This window comes from Protopterus annectens, chromosome 9.part0, assembly GCF_019279795.1.
Source record: "Protopterus annectens isolate FY-2018-M chromosome 9.part0, PAN1.0, whole genome shotgun sequence".
Taxonomy (NCBI): domain Eukaryota; kingdom Metazoa; phylum Chordata; order Ceratodontiformes; family Protopteridae; genus Protopterus; species Protopterus annectens.
Window position 1 is genome coordinate 1,289,589,624 of NC_056743.1, and position 24,829 is coordinate 1,289,614,452.

The 24,829-nt window shown below is 39.8% G+C and overlaps 1 protein-coding gene across 1 annotated transcript in view; it reads left to right on the forward strand.

Moving 5' to 3' along the window:
- Nucleotides 1–24,829, forward strand: part of LOC122812015 (poly(ADP-ribose) glycohydrolase-like) — a 539,748-nt gene that overhangs the window by 86,544 nt on the left and 428,375 nt on the right. Inside the window, exons 5-6 of the mRNA XM_044084234.1 lie at nucleotides 174–253; nucleotides 334–394. Of these exons, the coding sequence (XP_043940169.1) occupies nucleotides 174–253; nucleotides 334–394 (141 nt within the window). The remainder of the gene's footprint in view (nucleotides 1–173; nucleotides 254–333; nucleotides 395–24,829) is intronic.

Consider the following 24,829-nt stretch of genomic DNA (forward strand, 5'->3'; position numbering starts at 1 on the left):
TGTGTCAGACGAAACATGTTTTGCTGGAAATATTTGTCATAAACTAAATGGGCTTAGTTGGACTGAGCAAGATTGGTTAGTAAGATAATTATAACAGGGAAGCTGCAAGTAAAGCAGTTGTATAGAGTGAAACTTTCTTCTCTCTCTCTACCTCTTTCTCTCTCACTCTGTAGACTTTTTGAAGATGTCTCAGAACAGAAACACCAGAAACTCAGGACAATTTTCTGGTATTTTACCAGCCTTTATACTACGAGTAAGTATTCCACATACAGACACATTTTTGAACGAGTGTAATATTTAAGTTAATTAATCGCATATTTTTGTATTTTATAGTGCCAACTGGTCTGGTGACATTTCAGAGACGCTGTATGAAGAGTGAGATCAACTGGAAAGTGTTAGTAATATTACGTTTTTTTTTAGTCCTTTTTATTAGACATTTTTATTCTTTTAATGCATTGGTGGAATGACACGTGAGAGCTTAATTTAGTAACTAGTTCTTAGATTGCTTCTAGCTGTGCACCAGAAATTATGTTTATGATTTTGTGTACAGGAGAATATAGCAAGAATGAATAATGCATTTATTTATTTATTTATGTACAGTAGTATATGTAGATAGTCAGGGAAGCAGATATGTATATACATCCAAGCTGCAAGCAGTATTGCATGTGTGCACATATTGACGTCAGTAAATGAAGCAGAGAAATGGTGACATACGTTATATCATATATAAATACATAGCATCAGTAAATGAAGCAGAGAAATGGTGGCATACATTATATCATATATAAATACATAGTATCAGTAAATAAAGCAGAGAAGTGACAGCTGGTCATATTTTATTAAATAGGCATGAGTACATTGCTTACATTATAAACATTGTGAATACACCTCAAAGCAAATTAGAACTGTTTGTAGCTAAGCTAATTGATATATATAGATATATATATATAGATATATATATATATATATATATATATATATATATATATATATGTACAACTGAAAAAGTTAGCATGTTTCATCAGGTGGGAGAAGCATAGGTATTTAAAATTTTTAAGTACACTGTAGCTTTCTGATTTATATTTATCGCACCAAATATAAACTAGATATCAGATTATATTTCAGTTGGTACATTTTTGGTAATATAAATGAGGGTAAATTTCCAATATGTGGCACGTACTAGTGGTCACCTCACACTTTAGCTTTGCTTTGCCCCATGGGGAAATGTTAAGAATGTAAGAATCTCCAGACTGTGCCATATAGCCACATATATTTTAATAATGAATTATCACTATTTTTTTATCTTTTTTGATAGGGGGATAGTAAAACAAAAAAGTTATGAGAAAGTGATAAGGGTAAAAAAAAATAAAAATAATAAATTATAATAAATATGGTGAGATGTTTATAATGATCCCAATATGCAACAGGAAGAAAAAAAAAAAATATATATTTTATATTTTTGTATCAACATTTTTTACTTTAGAATTTGTTAAAATTATCACAACATTTTGAATTTTATTTTTTTGTTCTTTGTCAGTGTCCAGACTTTAAAATTATCAGATTTTTTTTTTTCTTACGTGGGGCAAAAACAAAAAGATTTTTTAGTAAAAGTTTATATTGGCATAACAGGTACTACTGTTACGTGTTAAAAATTTGAAGTTGTAATTTTATTGTACCTTGTTTTCCATATATATATAAATATTAGTTTATTTTAATCACACTTTTTCTTGTACTTGTACTTATATATTTATATATAATGTTATGTAAAAAATTTTTAAAAAGTTAAGTTGAAACAAAGCGTGCCTTTAGGCTCCTGGAACTGGATTAGGAAGGGAAATGAAAAGAAAAAAAAATCAATGCCCATTTACTTTTTACATATGATAAATGTGATAGTAGTAGCTTAGGGCACTATTTTGGGCACCATTTTGGAACAATAAATATAAATATAAATATATAGATATCGCTTTATTGTATGTATTATTGTATATATATGTTGAAGTTTAAAACTGTGGCTCCTTTGGGCTTGAATGAGGATTTTAATGGAAAGTGCTTTAATTATAAATGTTAATTCTTTTTAATTAATTAATTGGTATTATTTACTTAGTATATATGTGCTTGTGTTTTTTTTGTTTTTACTCCTTGAAGGCTGTGGCCGAGACGTCAGAGTTCAAAATAAATTATTTGGTGGATCTTTTGGCTGTTGTTTTTCCTGGTTTGCTTCTTTGGTTGTTCCTATAAACTAGATGTTCAGCCTGGATACCAAAGCTAAAGCCTTCCATAAAGCCATACATTTGATGCATGACCTGAGCCTCCTGTGTAAGGGTACAAAAGTGGACATTTGAGCATACGCCTCAGATTATCTCATTGCCATTCCAAATGCAGGTCTCACACCATAAATGTTTTTCTACACGTGAAGTTCACTGATAAAGTTGGCTTTCACTGGTTTAGAAAAGTCCCCTGATGGGGAACCATTTTTTATTTTTCTCAGTTTATTGCCATTTGTTCCTGTATTAGATGTCAGCTAGGAGGGAAAAATGTGATTGCGGTAGGCAGATTCCCTACAAGTATTTCCAGTCCCAGTGCCCTTTCTGCCTCAGTGTGTAGCACTACTACAAAAATTGTTTGATCTACCATTCCTTTGTTCCAAAGACTGTAAGAACATGACTTTCATCTCTTAACTCTTATTGGAGGTTTGCATGGCTGCATTCTCAGAACCTCCCAGATTATGTTAAAAATGAGATTTTTAAATTTCTCTTTGGATGCATATTTAGTTTTTGGCCCCTGTGCTGCAGAGGTGTTCAAAAAGTGTGACAAAAGGACTAAGCTTATCCAGGGATTCTCTCTAATATTTTTTCAGCCATCCTTTTCCAAATTTTCTAAGGGATTCTATCTGCTCTTCCAATTTTGGAAAAAAAAGAATAAACAGTCTCAACAAAATACAGGTAAACAGACAGTTAAGAAGAAATGGCAAGGAGGTTCCAAAAAGAAGCCTCAAACCTCCCAAAACCAAGGACAATCCAAAAGTTTGAATGACTATTCAAGAGACCTGGTGACCCTCTCTTACCTTCACCCCTTTTTTCTTCCAGAAAGTCAGAATCTCCATTTTCTCTGTGGCAACAGATAGTTTCAGATAAATGAGTTCTGAAGATCATTTGTCAAGGTTACAGATGGCAGGGGTAGGAAATTCGTCCTTTCCAGGGAGTTGTTCCTCATCCTCCAGATCAGACTCTTTTATTTCCACTAGTTCTTCATCACATGCTATCCCAAGGAGTAATGAAACCAGTTCCTCCTTCCTAGATGGGGATAGGTTTTTATTCATGGATATTGTGAAGACTGGTAGAGATGGGTGAAGGCTGCCAGCCTAGTCAGATATAATTGTGCAGATATTTCTATCATTTGTAAATATGAAAGTAAACTACAAGCTTTTTTTGTTTAAATGAAAGAATATGCTGTGAAATGTGGAACTTGAAACAATGTGGCAACATTGCCATCTGCTGTAAAGAAAGCTAAGCCAAGCAATTCTTGTTGGTCCTTGAAATTAAAATTATTTCATGACTGTCTTTGTTGTTTACAATTCGGCTCTGGCCCAGCTAGATGAAGGCTACCTGCATATTGTTTTAAGGCTAAAGTTAATGACCAGAATTTATATGTGAAATGTCCTTTATTGCTCTAAGTGTAAAAGAATGAAAATGCAGTTTCTGTCTTCCTGGGAACACCAGGAAAGTGTGAAATGATGTAATGTTTTATCAGAACTGCCATTTCAATTTAAACAATGAGAAACATACATTATTAAGCATTTTTGTCTAGATCATCCAACTTACAGCACTTTGTCTGTTGTCTTATGTAAGTTATCTTAGACTTGTGTTTTCTTTTAGAGAGCTAGAAATTAGAAAGTTTAGACTGTGTTTTTCTGTGATGTCAGAACTGTACTACTTATTTATTTTAAGTATTTCTGTGTGATCTCTGAACTCTTGACTTGCACTGTCTGTGTAGTAGAAAGTATTTATTGTCTTGTGGTTTTAATTATTTATTACTAAATATTTTAAAACCTTTTAACTGTGACTGGTTTGTGTAGAGATAAGTTAAGCTCTAAGAGTACATTGCATGTTTATAAGGATCCTGTACCAGGTCACTCTAATAAGCCTTGAGACTATTTAGTCACATCTACCAAATGGATAATAATATTGCACAGTAATAATTGTCCACCCCTTTTAAGGGCCTTTGGGTAGCTGATAATATTAGCTGGGTGGTGGCAGGGGCACAGCTGGAGAACCTGTGCCAGCCTTCCCCAGGAGTGTCTGTGTGGTTCTGTAAACTCTTATCTCAAAGTGTGTGTGTGTGTGCGTGTGTGTGCGTGTGTGTGTGTGTGTGTGTGTGTGTGTGTGTGTGTGTGTCAGCTACTTGGGCAGGGACATGAAGCACTGGTTGGACAGAGAGGGTGCTGGAGATTTTAGCTTGCCCAGCTAGGCTGAGATCTGGACCCTATAGCTGTGCCATTGGGGAGTCTTATTGGGGACCTGGGGAGCAAGGGAGTGACCAGCCCCGGACTGACTGTGATCTCTGTGTGCTCTGAAGGGAAATTGCACTTTACTGTGTGTATTTGTTATCCTTTCCTCTCATATGAGATGCCCTTTCTGGTGTTAGTGGTGAGGATTGAGGCTTCTCGATTACTGGGCCAGGGCACGGGTGTCACATATTAATTGGTGGCAGTTGTTGGGATATCCTTACATATTAATTGGTGGCAGTGATTGGGATATCCTCATATTAATTGTTTGGCAGCGGTGGGATATCCACATCACATATTAATTAGTTGGCAAATACTAATTGGCTTGTAGTGGCGTGGGTAGAATGAATCCTATAGCTTGTGTACAGTGAGCTTTGAAGGTGTTTTGTATTCTAAATCAGCCATGCAGTGAATACTCAGAGTTCAGATCACAATTGTTTTATTTCTTTTGTTAGCTTAGTTAGTCAGGGTGAGCAGGCAGCATGTCAGCAGAGGAGTATGGAAAGCTGACAAGGAGCCAGCTGGCGGAGATGTGCCAGGCTAGGGGACTGGTGCATGGAAACCTGACTAAGGCAGACCTGATTGATGCCTTGGTTACAGCTGCATCAGAAAACAGCAACCAGGAGGACAATCAGACTGGCAGTGGAGATATAATTCCCTCAGATAATGGACAGCTCAACCTTTCTGCAATGGACTTAAAAATCCAGCTGGAGCTAAAGAGACTTGAGTTGGAGGCCAGACATGTGGAATTAGAAGCAAATGAGAGACTGCGATGTTTGCAGGCTGAGGAGAATGAGAAACTGTTACGTCTGCAAGCTGAGGAACAAGAGAGGCAGAGGCAGCATGAGAATGAGATGCTGACTCTTCACCAGAGTCATGGAGGTAATGGGGAAGGGAATAACAGGACCCCAGAAGCACAAAAGGTCAGTAAAATTCTTCCACAGTTTAAAGAGGGGGATAATTTTGATAGTTTCATTCATATGTTTGAGAGGGTATGTAAACAGTATGAAGTTGACCAAGGGCTCTGGGTACAGTTCCTGACCTCCTTACACCATGGTAAAGCCGTAACTGTTTTATCTAAAATGTCTGACGCTGCATGTTTTGATTATATTGCTGTTAAGAGATGTCTTTTAGAACTGTTTAAGCTAACACCTGAAACATATAGGAAAAAGATTTGTGAGCATAGACGCAAGGCAGATAAAAGTGAGTGTGAATATGTTGCTGAATTGAGCACTTATTTCCATAGGTGGGTGACTGGATGTCAGGTCACCACTTTTGAAGGGCTGGCAGACCTTTTGGTGGGGGAACAAGCCCTTAGTACTTTGCCTGAGGACATGAGGATCTGTTTAGCTGATAGACAATTTGTTACTTCAGATGAGTTGGGGAAGAAGGGAGACCTATACCTGGCAAGAAGGTCAGCCCTGCACAGGAAGGAGGCCCCCAGTACTGCTCATGGGTCTAAAGTAACCCATGATGGGCAGCACAGACTGCCCCAACAGAATCTGCCAGTAGCAGAGGAAGCCACTAGTCCAGGTACATGTCCAGGAGCTAGGGTTAAATGTTTTGAATGCAACCAGTGGGGCCATGTGGCATACAGGTGTCCACGAAGGCAAGGTGGGGAACCAAAGTTGAGGGAGCCAGTAAGTGATAAAGACAAAATGCTATAGTAGGTTGTCTTGAGACAATAATGGGTACCAAACTACCACCAGAGGCTATATCTTATTGTAGTGAATGGCAAAGAGGCCATTGCCAAGAGAGACACAGCCTCTGATATAACCATTGTAAAGCCTGCAATGGTTACAGAGGAGCACCACTTGCCTGGGCAGTCAACTCCAGTCAGGGCTTTAAGAGGGATCCCATTCCAAATATATTTGGCTAGGGTTCACCTTGACTGGGAGGGTGGAAAAGAAAGCCAGCAAGTAGGTGTGTTTGAGGATATACCTGAAGATGTCCTGATAGGGAATGATTTTGATAGTGCAGTACCCTGTGCTTGTGCAGTTACATGCAGTCAGGCTTGAAGACAAGCATGTGGGTCTGGTACCTGAGGGAGACCCAGACAGACTGCATATTTGCAGCCAGGACTGGTGAGGTGGTTACTTCAGGGAGAGAGCTACTCTGTAGCAGTGAGACTGAATGTGAGCCACAGCTGCTTGTGGGTACTGCTATTCCCTTGGACAGAGTAACTGCAAAGGTAGAGGTGAGTACTAGTACCCAAGCTGACAGTGAGTCACCGCTGTCAGAGGATGCCAGACTTCCTGTGGAAGGGGATCTGGGAAGGGTTACAAGGAGAAAGTTGAGACAGGCTCAGCTCTCAGACGCTACATTGCAAGGCCTGACTCAGATAGCTAGGGAGGCACCTAATTCTCAAGGAAAGGGGGAATCTGTATACTGGGACAAAGGATTACTATACAGAGAGTGGACATCTGAGGGAGGGCTGGAAGGTGAGAGAATATAACAGTTGGTAGTGCCTAGAGCCTACCGTCTGGCGCTTCTAGCCATAGCCCATGATATTCTCTTTGCAGGTCATATGGGCATAAAACATACAAAAAGGCATATTATGCAGAACTTCTATTGGCCTGGAATTTCCAAAGATGTAACAGGGTACTGCAGGACCTGTGAGCAGTGCCAAAAGGTAGGCAAGGCAGGAGACAAGCTGAGAGCTCCTTTGATGCCTTTGCCTGTGATTGAGGAGCCATTACAGAGGGTAGCTATGAATATGGTGGGTCCTCTGAGTACCCCAAGTTCCACAGGGAAAAAGTATATCCTAGTGGAAGTGGACTATGCCACACGATACGCTGAGGCAGTGGCTTTGTCCTCCATTGAGGCAGAGAAGGTGGGAAATGCTTTGTTAGAAATGTTCAGCAGGGTAGGTTTCCCAAAAGAAATACTGACTGACAGAGGTGCCAATTTCACGTCAGACCTTCTGGCTTGTCTGTGGAAGTCCTGTGGGGTAAAGCACATGAAGACCACCCCCTACTATCCCCAGACTAATGGTCTTGTTGAGAGGTTAAACTCTACAATCAAGTCCATGCTAAGGACATTTGCAAATGAGTTTAGGAGGGAGTTGGACAAATATTTGCCCCATCTGTTGTTTGCTTACAGAGAGGTTCCCCAGGAATCCACAGGTTTTTCACCCTTTGAGTTGCTGTATGGGCATAGGGTGAGGGGATATCTAGATTTAATTCTATATGAGTGGGAAGGTGAGTGCATGTCTCATAATGAGTCTGTTGTGGCATATGTCCTAAACCTCAGGACAAGGCACAGGGGACTCCTGGGCTTGGCCCAGGAGAACCTGGCAGAAGCACAACAACAGAAAAAGGTGTGGTATGACAGGAATGTTCAAGCTAGAGAGTATGCTGTAGGGCAGCAGGTAATGGTTCTCATTCCTGTCAGACACAACAAGCTGCAAGCAGCTTGGGAGGGACCCTACAAGGTGGTAAGAAAGGTAAGTGATTTTAACTACATGGTGGAACTGCTAGGCAGATGGCAGGGGCACAAATTGTACCTTGTTAACATGATGAAAACTTACCATGATAGGGAGGCCCTTGTGCTGAGCATTTACAGTGGATTGCAGGTGGAGTCTGAGGGAGATCTGGGAACTGATCTCCTCAGTGAGGCTCAGGCTGACACCTCAGTGGAAGGGGTAGCATTGTCCCAGCAGCTATCGCCTACCCAGGGTCGAGAAATCTGAGCAGTGTTGCAGGAATTTGGAGACATGTTCACTGGGAAACCAGGGTGCACCCACCTGGTGCAGCACCTGGTGGATACAGGACCCCAAAGGCCTATTAGGCAGGCCGCTTATAAGGTGCCTGAGAGACTTAGACAGACCCTAAGGGAAGAGGTACAGAAAATGTTGTAACTAGGGTTGATTCAAGAGTCCAACAGTCCCTGGGCCTCCTCATTGGTGCTTGTGCCAAAGAAGGATGGCAGCACCAGGTTCTGTGTGGACTACAGGAAATTAAATAGTCACACAGAGTCAGATGCTTACCCCAGCAGCTGGTTGGGGCTAAGTATCTTACAACCATTGATCTTACCAAGGGTTACTGGCAGGTGCCCTTGACTCCCAGTGCTAGACAGATGTCAGCCTTTGTGACTCCTTTTGGCTTGTGTGAGTTCACAAAGATGCCCTTTGGGATGAAGAATGCCCCAGCAACTTTTCAGAGGCTGGTAGATAATATCCTAGCAGGAGCAGGAAGGTTTGCCCTTGCTTACCTGGATGATATTGCCATCTACAGCCATTCCTGGCCAGAGCACCTTCAGCATGTCAGGGAGGTGCTGGGCAGACTGCAGAGGGCAGGGTTGACTATTAAGTCAAGCAAATGTCAGATGGGTATGACAGAGGTCTCCTATCTAAGACATAGAGTGGGGAGTGGTAAGATAAGGCCAAAACCTGCCAAAGTGGAAGCCATTCAGGCATGGCCTGCACCTGTTAATAAAAAGCAGGTGAGGGAACTTTTAGGGACAGCAGGGTACTACAGAAAGTTTGTCCCCAGTTATAGTACCATAGCTGCTCCCCTCACAGACTTGACAAGGAAGAACAGGCCAGATAAGGTAGTGTGGACCCCAGCATGTGAGCAGGCATTCCGGAAGCTTAAAGAAGCTTTGGGAGGACCCCCTGTGTTAGCCAGTCCAGATTTCAGCAAATAATTTGTTGTGCAGGTGGATGCTTCAAACCATGGGGTTGGGGCTGTACTTAGCCAGGTTTCTTCAGAGGGGGAAGATCACCCAGTGGTTTATCTCAGTCGTATGCTCCAACCCAGGGAGGAATGCTGTGCAGCTGTAGAAAAGGAATGTCTAGCCATAGTGTGGGCACTGCAGAAACTTCAGCCTTATCTGTATGGAAGGAAATTCACTGTTATGACAGATCACAACCCCCTAACATGGTTAAACAGAGCCAGTCAGCAAAATGCCAAGTTGCTAAGATGGAGCCTAGGTTGCAAGCATATATGTCATGTCAGTGCAGCACCACAGTGGGGTTAGCAATGCCAATGCAGATGGGCTCTCAAGGCAGGAAATGGGGTGAGATAAACCTAACCCTCTCAAGCGGCATTTCTCAAGGGTCACTTGAAAAACTAGCTTCAGTTCTTTGAGGGGGAGAAATGTGAAGACTGGTAGAGATAGGTGAAGACTGCCAGCCTAGCCAGATAGAATTGTGCAGATAATTCTATCATTTGTAAATATGAAAGTAAACTACAAGCTTTTTTTTTTAAATGAAAGAATATGCTGTGAAATGTGGAACTTGAAACAATGTGGCAACATTGCCATCTGCTGTAAAAAAAGCTAAGTCAAGCATTTCTTGTTGGTCCTTTGAAATTGAAATTATTTCATGGCTGCATTTGATGCTTACAATTCGGCTCCGGCCGGGCTAGATGAAGGCTTCCTGCCTATTGTTTTAAGGCTGAAGTTAATGACCAGAATTTACATGTGGAATGTCCTTTATTGCTCTAAGTGTAAAAGAATGTAAATGCATTTTCTGTCAGCCTGGGAACACCAGGAACGTGTGAAATGATGTAATGTTTATCAGAACTGCAGTTTCAATTTAAACAGTGAGAACCAGAGATTATTAAGCATTTTTGTCTAGATCATCCAATTTACAGCACTCTGCCTGTTGTTTTATGTAAGCTATCTTAGACTTGTGTTTTCTTTTAGAGAGCTAGAAATTAGAAAGTTTAGACTGTTTTTCTGTGATGTGAGAACTGTACTACTGATTTATTGTAAGCATTTCTGTGTGATCTCTGAACTCTTGACTAGCACTGTCTGTGTAGTAGAAAGCATTGTCTTGTGGTTTTAATTATTTATTATTAAATATTTTAAAACCTTTTAACTGTGGCTGGTTTGTGTAGAGATAATTTAAGCTGTTAAGAGTACTTGCATGCCTTTGGTAATACTGTACAAAGCCACTCTAATAACTTTAGCTGTGGGCTATACTACCAATTGGGTAATAGTAGTGCACAGTAATAATTGGACACCCTTTTAAGGGCCTTTGAGTAGCTGATAAATAGCTGGGTGGTGGCAAGTGGTACTACCATATAGTCTGGGTAAAAGGGGCACAGCTGGAGAACCTGTGCCAGCCTTCCCCAGGAGTGTCTGTGTGGTTGTATAAACTCTTATCTCAAAATGTGTGTGTGTGTCAGCTACTTGGGCAGAGACACAAAGCACTGGTTGGACAGAGAGGGTGCTGGAGATTTTAGCTTGCCTGGCTAGGCTGAGATCTGGATCTCATAGCTGTGCCAATGGCGAGTCTTACTGGGGACCTGGGGAGCAAGGGAACAACCAGCCCCAGACTGACTGTGATTTCTGTGTGCTCTTAAGGGAAATTGCACTTTACTGTGTATATTTGTTATCCCTTCCTCTCATATGAGATGCCCTCTCTGGTGTTAGTGGTGAGGATTGATGCTCCTTGATTGCTGGGCCAGGGCACGGGCATAACAGGTATTATTAGTGCCAAAAAAGAAAATGCTTGGAGACCAGTTCTGGATCTTTCTTCCCTAAACTTTTTTGTGGTAGTTCCCAAATTCAAAATGATGTAATTTCACAACCTGTTATCTCCTTTCTCTTTCAAGTTTCCTGATAACATTAAACTTAACTCATTCACTCCGGAGCAGCTCAGAAAATGCTGCCTGCTTACTTCCACCATAGGAACAACATTGCAGCCTGAGTTTACTTTCAGATAATCCATTTGTAATACCATACAAAAAAACAAATGTTCATAACTCTTAAACCATAAGAGCTAGACTAAAAGTGTAAATGCAAAAGTGGTTCAGCAGACACTGACACTGACCTTTCCAACAGTGAAAATGTTGATAGTATGTATGCAAGTCATTATTAAATAGTTGCCAATTAATGCTAATATTGTGCTTATTTTTTACCTTTTTGGTACAACAAATCACAGAATATTGGTGAATGTACCATAGATATCCATACACTTTTAATTAATTTGTTAGTATGAATGTTAGCTTTGAAATGATACCTAAACCATTACTGTGTGATGCTGCACTGTGGAGATATTTACAGAAATATGATTACTATTATATTTCTCATAATTGATAAATAAACAAAGCATAATATCTCATCACTTGTAACAGACAGAGACTACATATCAGTACAAGTTATGTGGCTCAATGTCAGCTTCAAAATGATGCCTCGTTTATGTTGTCATCATGCTCCCTTGCAAAGATATGGGCATAATAATGAGAAATATTACAAATGTGTTATTTTCATAATCCTACAAGACTAAACAAATGGTGATATCTGTGCATGTGTACAGCATACAGGCACAGTTCTTTTACTATGTTGTAAGGAGTAATACTATCTTCAAAATGAGGTATTACATGGGACATTGGCATGCTCCCTTGCAAAGTTATTTACCAAAATATGCAAAAAAAAATCACAATTACCATAAACAAAGTCCTAAACAAACTTTGATATCTGTACATGTCTACAGCATACAGATCTACTTATTTTACCATGCTGTAACTATTAATATTGTTTTCAAATTGAGGTATTACTTAACACATTGACATGCTCCCTTGCAAAGTTATTTACCAAAATATGAAAAAAATCATAATTTTCATAACCTTAGTCCTAAAGAAACTTTGATATCTGTATATGTGTACAGCATACAGACATTTATTTTGTCATGTTGTAAGGAGTAACACTGTCTTCAAATGAGGTATTGCTTGGCGCATTTACATGCTCCCTAGCAAAGCTATTTACCAAAATATTAAAAAAGTCATAATTTCCATAACCTAAGTCCTAAACAAGCTGTCATATCTCTACATATGTACAGCATACAGACACAGTTTTTATCATGTTGTAAGGACTAACACTGTCTCCAAATGAGGTATCACTTGCCACAATTACATTTACCAAAATATGACAAAAAAATGATAATTTCCATAACCGAAGTCCTGAACAAAATATGATATCTGTACAGTTGTCCTACATACAGACACAGTTCTTTTTCTGTCCTGTAACTACTAATACTGCCTTCAAAATGAGGTATTACTTACCTTGAAGACATGTTCCATGATAGTTTTTTAGCAAAATATGAAAAAATATCATAATTTTCATAACCATGGTCCCAAACAAACTCTGATATCTGGACATGTGCATGGCATACAGATAGTTCTTTTTATATCTTGCAAGTACTAATACTGTCATCAAAATGAGCTACTACTTAGTATGCTGACATGTTCCTTGACAAAGTTATTCACCAAATATGAAACAATATCATAATTCTCATAACCAAAGTCCTAAACATAATGTGATATCTGTACCTTTGTCCAGCATACAGACATTTCTTTTTCCATCCTGTAACTAATAATACCACCTTCAAATGAGGTATTACTTACCCTGATGGCATGTTCCCTGACAAAGTTATTTAGCACAATAGGAAAATAAATCATAACTCTCATAACCATAATTGTAACCAAACTGTGATATATGTGCAGGATGCTTATTGACATATTCTCTTGTTCATGGCACTCTCCTCATACAGTTTTTTTTTACTCTGCATGTTCACCATCTCCCTACTACAGTTATTTGCCAAACTAAGAAAAATATCATAATTTACATAACACAATTCATAATCAAACAGTTGTCTGTACCTGTGCACAGCATACAGATAGTTATTTTACAATCTAAAAATGAAGTGCTACTCAGCATGTGTACAAGTTCCCTAGCAGTTCTGTGACAACAGTGTTCATAAAAATATATACAGTTTCTTACCATACTGGTCCTACTTTGTCATAGCTGTTGTCCATTCATTCTCACTAGCTGAATGTCAGGCTCAGGGTAGATCGAACACTTCTCTTCCAACAACTGCAGGAGTCTGCTGCAATGCATACCTCTTCTTGCAATCCATACCTTCACACTAGATGTGGGGACGCCCAAGTTGTAGTGGTTTTCACTTCTGGAGGCATCGCTGGCAGCCCAGTGAATGTAGGAATAGCCACACACCCACGCTGTCATTTGTTGTTCCCCTGCTCATGAAGCCATGTCACACCTGCACAGGAAAGAAATGCAAACAGGTTACTGCTGCTGATTGAGAGATGTATTGGAAGACTACACATATATGTATATCAGCAACATTGCCTGGTTAGCTCATCCAAATCTTCACTCCTATCCACAGTGGCATTATTCTTTTGATAAGGTACATAACGGGTGATGATGCAGAGGTACATACCTGCCATCCTTGACAACACCAAATGACACACAATGAGTGATGCTGCAAAGGTACTTAGCTACCAGCTGTGAAAACACCAAATTACATACTGCTGATACCACTACTGTCACTAAATAATTCCATATATATTCATATCCTTCATAAAATACATTCTAGCACAAATTCTGCTATTCAAGTAACTAAGTTAAAAAGAACAATATTTAAAATCTATGTCTAGATCTGGCCTCATACATTTGTTACATTTCTTGAAATTATAAAAATGAAAGAAATAAACTTGTGGGGGAGGGGGGTGGCTTGCAATGACTCCAAGTTGAGAAAAACTCAAAGCTGGCTTGTGCATTCATCAGTGTGATAATGACTTATACTTATGTGAATAACAGTGACAACTGCTGAGAGTTGGGCCTGAAAAATGATAATGACTCAGTGCTGCATTGTAACTGCACTTATTGTTAATGTGATAATGACCTGCATTTTAATGCTGCATAGTTACGCATGCTCAGACACAGGTGATAATTGCTGCACATAACTTGTTCAGTAGGCAGTCATTCTATTAACTTGTGCAGCTGTTGTGTAACACAGACTCATTATCATTGGTAAGGAGAAGACCTGAGTAATTCAGTAAAATAGTATAACACTTCGATATTACTGAGCCCTTCCTCCTACCTGAATACCACACATGACTGACAAAGAAAAATGCCCAAAGTATATGGTACCTCCATGCTGGTAGTAGTCAGCAAGTAATAACCTTTATCTCACCCAGGCAACTACTACGTATAACTAGAAATGCAATAAGACAAGCATCAATGTCAAACTTATCTGACTGATCCGTTTATTAATTAATCAAAAAAGTAGTAAGTCATGTTATGTCACCTAACCATCTCTCTGGTTACAATAAGACATAGAAGTTAAAAAGGCAGAAATATTGTCTAAAATATCTAGTTGAGCAATACCAACATTCAGAGAACAAACAAAGGTCAGACCTAAAATTTGCATGAAAACCACAGACATTTCTTAAAAGTGTTGTGTTGAACATCAAGACATGGGTTGACACTATCACCCCAGTTGAGAAGAATGAAAAAAAAAATGGACAACACAGATGGAACACTATGGTTAGTACATACCTTCTTTATCTGATGTTGTGTGAGTATGCACAACCACCAAAATGAAACATCTCCACAGTGAGCCCTTCAGCAGTCTGCCCTACTATGCACAAGCACCAGAATGCAATGTTTCCATCAACAACCCATTTAGCATCCCTTCCAAGTATGCAGAAGAACCAAAATGAAACATTCCCCCAATGGCCCCTTCATTATTATATGTCAGCATACACAAGCTCTAAAATGAAAAATTTGCCAAGTGAACCCTGCATCACTATGTCCAAGTATACACAGGCGCCAAAATTAAACATTTTACTCAAGACCCATTCAGTAGTATGTCCAAGTATGCACAAGAACCAAAATTAAATATTCCCCACAATGACCCCTTCAGCACTGTGTCTAAGTATACACAAGCGCTAAAATGAAACATTAAGTAGTTAAGAAAGAATGAAAAAAAAATGGAGAGCACAGATGGAACATTGTGGTGAGTACGTAACATTATCAGATGTTGTCAGTTTTCATTCTATCCTCAACCTGTGGGACAGAGTCCCCAGCTACCCTAGACCCTGGGTAGCTCATGGAAGGATGTTCCTCAGCACCACTGAACCAAAAGATGCTCTTCCCCTGGAGGACAGATCCAATTTAATGCCTACATACATATAAACATGCGTATGTGTATGTATGTCTGTTTGTATGCTTGTAAGCATATATGTGTAAGTATACATATATGTATATTTGTATATTATATCTACATACATACATACACACTTACAGACATATACTCACAAGTATATATACAGGGAAAAATATCCAGTTTGAAATTCAAAATTACTGACTACAACACAGAACACATATGGAGATCAACAAAATCAACTTAGTGTATGAGTCGTGCCAGAGTGAGCAGACACTATGTATGCACAAGCATTTTACTGACTCCAACATTATACATTTCCACCAGTTACCCCTTCAGCAGTCTAAGTATGCACAAGCACCGAAATGAAACATTTCCCCAGTGAGCCCTTCAGCAGTCTGCCCTAGTATGCACAAGCACTAGAATGCAACATTACCATCAATAAACCCTTATGCAGCCCTTCCAAGTATGCACAAGAACCAAAATGACACATTCCACCTAATGACTCCTTCAGCAGCATATCAGAGTTTACACAAGCACTAAAATGAAATATCTGCCACATGACCCTTTCAGTAATATGTTCAAGTATGCGCAAAAACCAAAATGAAACATTTCCCCAAACGACCCGAATGGAGAGGATTGCATCCATTGACTGTGCTGTAAAGAGAAGGCACATTTACTTATATATAAATATATATATATATATATAAATATTTGGTTCTTTTAGAAATAAATATTTCAGACACTAATGTCTTCTTCTTCTTCTTCTTTCGGCTTTTCCCGGTTAGGGGTCGCCACAGTGGATCATCTGTCTGCTCATGATTGGCAGTGGAGTTTTACGGTGTTGAGTTGCCAGCCCGGCACCCAACCTTCCACAGAAGGCACACACAGGCACACACTCACACCTAGGGCCAATTTAGAGTGTCCAATCCACCTACTGCATGTCTTTGGGATGTGGGAGGAAACCGGAGCACCCGGAGGAAACCCACACAACCACAGGGAGGACATGCAGACTCCGCACAGAAGGCACCCCAGCCGAGAATCGAACCGGAGAACGTCTTGCTGTGAGGTGACAACGCTAAGTGCTACACCACCATGGCCGCCCATTTCAGACACTAATGTAATCCACAGATATTGCCATTCACAGGTTAAAAATGGCAGCTATATTGTTGTGACTGTGACTTAGTGAGGACTATTGAGTGCCTTTCCTATGGTGTTATATTGTAACTGCGTTGGTTTGTCACTGGTTTTCATTCAAAACTGTGAGATCTACCTTGGCACCTTTTAGTATTTTGTCTTATAATTTCATGATTTGATTAGCTTTATAGATTCTTCTGCACCATTGTTACCTTTATTTTTTGTTTTATAAATAAACTTATATTTTGTTGTATTTAATTTGATAGCCAAGACAACTCACTGAACATTGAAGTTTCTACATCTAAACGTTTGTAATATATCTTATGCTTTCCTGTGGGCAGCCTGTTTAATATTTTCAAGCGGGTAAAAGGCAGTAACAACTTGCCCCTCTGGCTCATTTTAGCTCTTATTACAGAATTTGTAGTTGTGCTTGATTATTATCACTCATTTCCAGTCAAACTTGAGCACTGTAGTTTGAAGATTAAACATCAGCATTTGCTTGTTTATATTTTTTAACTAAAGCCCGAGTGCTGTAGTGCTCTATGTGAGGTATAAACTAAAATCATTTAAACTTGAGCTATAACCTCTGAATAAATACATCCTGTGTGTTAGCTACTTTATGTGCAATGTACTCCACTGACAATTTACTTAATATCTAACAATATCCTCTAACATAGCTAGTTTTATCAACAACTGGCACAGACCCAAATTAATTCTAGTTTTGCCTTGTTTGACATTTACTTTATAAGAGGACTAGTCATGTGTTTCACTTATGCTTTCTTAACTCATTAAACAGGAATGCAGTTCTAAACTTCCTAATTTATCTGCTCTTTACCAGATAAAAGTGAAAATCATTACAAGTTTATGCTTATATACAATTTTCCATCTCACTCCCGAGTAACCCTGCAAAACCCATTATTTGTTTGATTAGGTCCCAACTCCCATGCAACTCTGAATTGGAAAAACAGGCCACTAGAAATGAAGGCAAGCATCACCCCTCCCTTCTCGCACACGCACACCCACCATAGTTCTCAACCTTTTTATTCAAGGGCAGAACCAGAAAAGAGTTGATCGACTAAGAGAATTTTAAGTTGCATACATTTTTTTAACTTCTTCTTTCAGCTTTTTTTCACGATTAGGGGTCACCACAGCAGATCACCTATCATGCATACATTTTCTGGACTAAAGCACTAAAAAAAACACTGGATTCAATGATCAGATATAGTATTTAAATTAAAAAACAAAAGTGGTGAATTAAAATGAGTAACATGATGAGAATGCACATGCCGTTTACAAGCCAATGAGCTGCTTGGCAATATCAATTCTATCGCTACTTCCCTTGTTTTGTGGGCAGGGACAAGTTGTCTCACAGGAGAGCCTTTACCCTCCTAATGACTGCCTTCATCAGAAACTGATGACTTTCCAATACAGAAAGGGCGAATACAGTAGCTGCTGTCATCCGGACTCCTGCGCCTTATTCGGACACAGTTCACTACTCAAGCCCCCAGGTCTGCATAGCAGCTTCCACACACAATCACAGAAAAGAATAAGCTGCCATTACCTGGTAGCTGTGATGGGAAGTCCAAATAGTTATTGCACAACAATTTTTTCATAACAAACAGAAATGAAGCAGCAAACCTGCTTACTCAATGAAGCAGCAAACCTCCTTACATACAGTGCTTCAGAACCGTCGTAAATAATAAAAGGACAGCAAACTAGTAGGAAATTATTTCCATGATATAAGTTGACAACCAACCACAGCAGTTACTGTCACTAGTTACAGGGCTAGCTTCTCTGGGCAGGGAAAGGAAAAAAAAAAGATAGCTTACCAGAAGGAAAAAAAGGCAGTTCTTGGGCCAAGCTGAACAGAGTCCTTGTAGTGCCTATCTGGCGATCCGTGCAATCTGTGAGAGCCGTAATAAATTAGAGGGATCCAGTAGCAGGTAAAATCTCCAAATAATTGCAAAAAGAAAGGAAATACCAGCTGGTGGACCCTCTATTTATTTGGGGGAAACAAAAGAAAATTAGGTAGGGGGTGGAGGTGTGTTACACAAGTGGTGGCTTGGATTGCAAGAATCCGATTGGCTGCCACCACTTGCTTTACCAATAATTTTTAAAGTAGATTTTCCACTACAACTTTAATGTGACCTTAATGTAAAAACACTCTGAATCGTAACTATGTAAGGTAAACTACAAGTTCAGTTACGATTCACACTTGTTTTACATTAAGCTGAACTACAAATCTGCAGTACAATTTCTCTCACTTGTGGAAGGCACTTGGGGGTATTAGCTTGCAATTCGTATCTTCTCATGGTGTGCTCGGATGTAAGCACAGAGGCACCATGAGAAGGTGCTTGGGGTTAATGAGTTAAAAGATACTTATAATCGCATTCCTGTTCATCCAAACTTCAGACTATCTTAAGGTGTGTGTGTCTGGATCATATTATCAGTTCTCTGCCTTACAATTTGGACAATCATCTGCACGAAGAGTGTTCACAAAGTGCCTTACTCCAGTTATAGCTCATTGCAGGCAATAGGGGTATCTACTTTTTTCCATATTTAGACAAGTTGCTTATCTTTGCAGTGTGTTTTCCAGTGTCAGGAATCTCTCTAGTGGGTGAAAGATCTCTTACACAAGCTGTGATTCCAAGAGAACATTCGAAAGTCTTTGACTCCTTCACACAAGACTGTATTCCTGGGTCTCAGAACACCTCAGTTCAAAGAGCTTTTCTTCCACAAGAAAAAAATAGATCTGCACATAGATATATTTCCTAGTTCTTCCAATCAAACTCCAGTCACCGTGAAGAAGTACCTCAGGATTTTGGGTCTCATGGCTTTTATGACTCCTATAATAGCCGTGACAAGACTCCACATGAGAAAGATACAGTGGTATCTGAAGTGACTTTGGTCACAGCAACAATACCTTTTGTCTTTTCAAATCCCAGTACTGGAGTTTGTCAGAAGAAAAATCATTTGCTGGAGACAACAGATATTCTTAAATCCAGGTCTCCCCTTCTCCCTCCCTGTTCCATAGCAGTCAGTCACCACAGATGCCTCAGACTTTGCTTTGTGAGCTGTTTCAGAAGGGATAGAAGTGCAGACTGTGTGGGACACCAAGGACAAATACAAGCACATAAATATCAAAGAAATGCTTGCCCTGATCAAGGCACTCAACAATGTGAATCATATTTGGTCCCAAGGACCTCTTCGTGTTTACATACAATACCACTGTCATGTGGTACATCAACAAGCAAGATGTTGCCAGGTTGTACCCCTTTGCAGACTAGTCATATTAGCTTGGGATATAGCTTCACAGTCCAATCCCAGTCTACAGGCATCCTACATTCAGTCAGAGTAAAACTGTGGCAGATAAGCTGAGTAGGACTAGGGCAGACTCCCATGAATGGAAACTAGATCAGAGGGTCTTTTTCAGGGGGACTTAGATCCATCTGTGGGAGTTCCTCAAGTAAACCTCATTGCCTCCTCTCTGAACAATCAACTAGCAAGATTATGTTTCAAGACTCCATGCAAGAAGGCCTGGAAGGCTGATGCCTTTTTTCTTGGGTACAAATCTTCTAATATGCTTTTCCTTCCTTTCCACTAATATCTAGGGTACTTCTGAAGATTCTTAAGGAATCCCTGTGATCATTGTAGTGACTCCCTTCTGGCCTAGTCAACAGCAGTTTTCCCTGTCTTTTGGAAATGGCCAGAGGCAAATACCACAAGCTTCCTCACAGACTTGATCTACCCACACAAGAATATGGGTGTTTGATACACCCAATTTTAATCAACGTCGGTTGAATAGATGCTAGGGCCATAATTCATTTTAGGCACCTGTTTATGGAGGATGTGCAAGAAAGCCTGCTAGTAGAAAATTATATAGTAGATTTTAGCAAAAGAAAAGATTTTTCGAGTTGGTGCCCACAACATAACCGACACCCATTCAGGTCTAGTTGTTCTCTGGTTTTGCAATATTTATAGGTTCGTAGGTTCATAAGTTAGTACTAAGCTAGCTGCCCTTGCAGGCCATTTTAAGCCTACCCAATTTCCCTTTTGTGCTTGAAATAACCTATCCTGTTTGGTTATAGACTGGCCTTATCAATCCAGTGGTCAGTAATTATATATTACCCCTAATGAGAAAAACTAAGATCATGCCATAAATAATTTGAGGGGACCCAAGTTGCATTTGAAAATGGAAAAGGATGAACTCACTGTTGCTGTTGGACAGACTCCTCAGCCACATAAAACTATCAGCTGCGAGATATACCTCTCTCTCCAAACCATTTTGTTGATGTTGCAGAAGAGGTTTAGATTCCTAGACCAAGTATTTCTGATGTCATTTGATATACTGATGTGGAGTAAATCCATCAGTAATGGGTTGCTGGATGCCTTGTATGCCAGACACAGATCAGTAGGATACCGGGTATAGTGACCAGGCTTTGAGTTGGTCCATGTACAAAATGATGTTTAGTCCTTGTATCCTTTTAGTAGGGTATCTCTGTGGCTGTTACAGTTGTTGCATGTGTTTGGATCAGTCTATTTCTAAATTTTGAAGTCTGAAAACTTCGAATTTCTTATGTTTGAGACCATAAGATCAAAGTTTTGAAACTTCGAACCATTTAAATGGAGATCGTAGTACAGAGTGGAATGGTAAGTTTACCGTTTTCCTCACTGCAGTGTGATCTTGGAGTTGGAATATTTAATTAGCAGGAGGTGTGAGGGATGCAGGGGGGCTTTCCTCCCTGCAAAAAAAAAATGAAAAAAAGATTTTTTTGCTTTTATTTTTTTTTTTTAATTTACATTTTGAAGTTTCAAATCTTTGATCTTACAGTCTTGACCATAAGAAATTCAAAATTTTGAAGTAGACCCATCTAGACACATAAATGCCAAAGGGGACATTGTATTAAATGCCTGGCTTAATGAGGGCTAAGTAAAGGGGGACAAAGACATCCCTAGATCTAGACACAATCCTTTGTTTATAAGCTGTGCCATATAGAAGGACTTTCTTACAAAAATAGACACATGTCGGTCAAAAGTTAGGTCACTGTCTACATAAGTTCTCTAATCCCAAACAACTGGGTGAGCGTTTAGGGGCATATTGTCAATGTAGTGGTTCCCTGGAGTTAAATTATTTCCCAAAGGATAAAATAATGGCATTTAGTTTCAGTCCATGATTTTGGCACCAGTTATTTATGTGAGACAAACCATCCTGCAGGATGGCTAAATCATTTGAGTATTTTATGTCTGCTCCTAACTTGCGGTCATCTGTGAACATAGCCAGCCACAGCACTTTGATATTGGCTTTTACTTCAGAAAAATATATGCCAGACAGGGGAAGCTCCAGCACAGTACCCTGGGGGACTCCACTGGTGACTGGTCTCTATGTGGAGGTAGCTTCACCTATTTTGATTATCTCCAGCCTATATGTGAGTCACTTGGCATTCCAGCAGGTGACATAGGGGTTTATTCCCAATTTATTTAGCTTTTCTACTATACCTGAGTGGGTCATTGTGTCAAAAGCTTTGGCCAGGTCAAAGTATACAGTGTGTACCATTTTGCCTTCATCCATTTAATTGGTGACCTTTTCAAAAAAATCCACCAGGTTGAGAAAACATGACCTGCTCTTGATGAATCCAAACTGAGACCGGTCCAGTGTTTGGAGCCTCCCTATGGCCTGATTGATTAATTAAATGATAAGTCTTTTTATGGATTTGCATGCGAGTCTGATCAGACTTATGAGTCTGTAATCTTCTAGGTCTGTGGCTCTGTTTATGGGATTTGCCCTGCACTTGTTCTTGTGGGGTACAACTGCAGATTTTGTAAGCATTTACATACTGGTATAGTGTGGGGTGTACATTTCTGCATATTCAGTGGAGTTAACTGGGTTTAGTGGGATTTGAAGTTTGACAGTGGATCACTTAGGAACAAGTAGTTTGTCTTAAATAAATTTCTAAAGGTACCTTGGGTGAAAGAATCTCTGGTTTCAGTTATATTTTGAAGGAGACTGTTTTATGGTCAGATCTAACAACTGATGAAGATACACAAGGGATGGTGCAAGATGCTCCCATACTAGTAAGGACAAGATCCAAGATGTTATTCACCCTAGTGGGTACTCTGACTAATTGTTACAGGGCATTTGTATTGACAAAGTCCAGGAATCTCTGTGCTTGTGCACTAGTGGTGGTGTAGGGTTCCCAGTCTATAGTTGGATAGTTTAGATCACCTATGGAAATTGTATTGGTTTAATACTGAGTGATTCTAGTTCCTGTATCTAGGGGTTGTGGCTTTTTTTGTCATAGAGGGAGTACTATAGCAAATGTATGGTACTGGACCTTTCTAATGGTTACTTGGACATGAAGAAGCTCAAGTGCATCATGCTGCTTTACCAGCCTTGATGTGAGTCTCTTCTGGATGAATTTTGTATATTTCTGTGAGTTACTATCCTAAAGCCTTTCTTATTCCTGTTATCAAGGTTCATTTATCAGCCATTTCAGCATGCCTGCCTGTGGATCCCCCTCATTCAATGTAGTCTCAAGTCAAAATGTGTTTGAAAGGGGATTTGCACAAGAGGCCTCCAAGTAAACCATTGGCCACTCTTTGGGATCTTAATTTTGTGTTAGAGAAGCTAACGCTCCATTTGAACCAGCTAACTGACTGACTTGAGGTTCTTAGCATGGAAAATAGTTTTACTGATTGCTCTAACCTCTGTAAGAAGAGCGTCTGCATTGCAAGCTCTTATGGTGAGTCAACCCTATCTCATTTTCCAGGGGAACTGAGTTTCTTTGAGAACTGATCTTTTTTTATGCCTAAAGTGGTATATGAGTTTACTTTAAGCAAAACTATCCATCTTCCCATAACAAAACTATTTAAGGCAGGATTAAAGTCCACTCTTCTAGGGCCTTGACTTCATCTATGGCTTTTTGGAAGGGGTTGGATTCTAGAAACTGCTACTTGGTCCTCTGTACATACTTTTACAAAGCAGTATTAGCTTAATGAATTCTCCAGGTCCAGGTCAGGCTTTGCTAGCATCATTCTCTAGGGGCTCCTCCACTGTTCTCCTTCCACCTTTGAAATGTAGTAAGCTATGCTAATCTACCCATATAGCTAAGGTTACTGCAACAGTGATCAATATAATGAACATAATACAGCTGTGTAAGTAAACTTACCATGCCAGTAGATGTTCAAATAGTCATTGCTGTAGTAGCCACTCCCTCCCTCCACATCCCCCTTTGTTGTTGTTATTATTATTATAATTTTTTTTTTTTGGTGTGCTTTTTCTGCCAGGGTGCGGACATTTATTTTTGTTGTTCCTGTCATTGTCATTTCAGGGCTAAGCCCCCTCTGTCTGTTGGCAGGAAAGCTCTGAAGGTCTCTTACCCAAATTTGTCTTTTAGTCTTTTCAGCTTGAACTGCCTGACAGTTTGGGTACTTGGAAGGTGTCCAGAAACTTTGGAAGCTGGCCAGTTGTTATATCTTTGGCAGGCTATAACCCCATATAGTTAGGGCTTCTGCAGACATGATCATTTATACATCTACTGTTATGGTAGGTTTACCTACACAACTGTACTTTCTCTGCTTTGCCTTTAGGGCTCTCTATAGCCACCAGAGTATTTACAAAGTGCATTGCCCCAGGTATAGCTTACTGCATGACTTGAGAGTCACTATATTCCTTTGTTTGGATAACCTGTTAGTACAGGCCCATTATCAGCTGGCACTCTTATCTCATCTCATATTTACCATGGCCTTACTTCAGCTCCTGGATTTCATAATCAGTCTGAAAAATGCAGCAATCATTCCAACCCAAGGCCTAATTTTCTTGGGATGCAGACTAGACACTGAACTCATGCAGGCTTCTTCCAGACAAAGTGCAGAGCCTAACCAGTTACTTCCTTTCTCTCCTTCCCCATCAATCCTGTATGGTAAGGGAGATCATCAGTGCACTGGAATTCATGGCAACAACCATCCACATGGTCCCCTTTGCCAAACTCCATATGAAGAAGATCTAATGGTACCTGAAAACCATCTGGTCTCAACATTCTCATCCCTTGGGCACAGAGGTTCTTCTCCTGCCTTGCCTAATGAAAGAAATACTGCAGTGGATTTCACAGATAAAGCTAAACCTTTGTCACCCCTTCAAACTGCAGTCACCACCACTACAGATGCATCAGACAAGGCATGGGTAGCATGGAAGGACAATCTGAAAGTGGGCAATGGCATACAAACCTAAGTTCATAGCATATCAGTTTACAGAAGATAAAGGCACTAAACTAGGC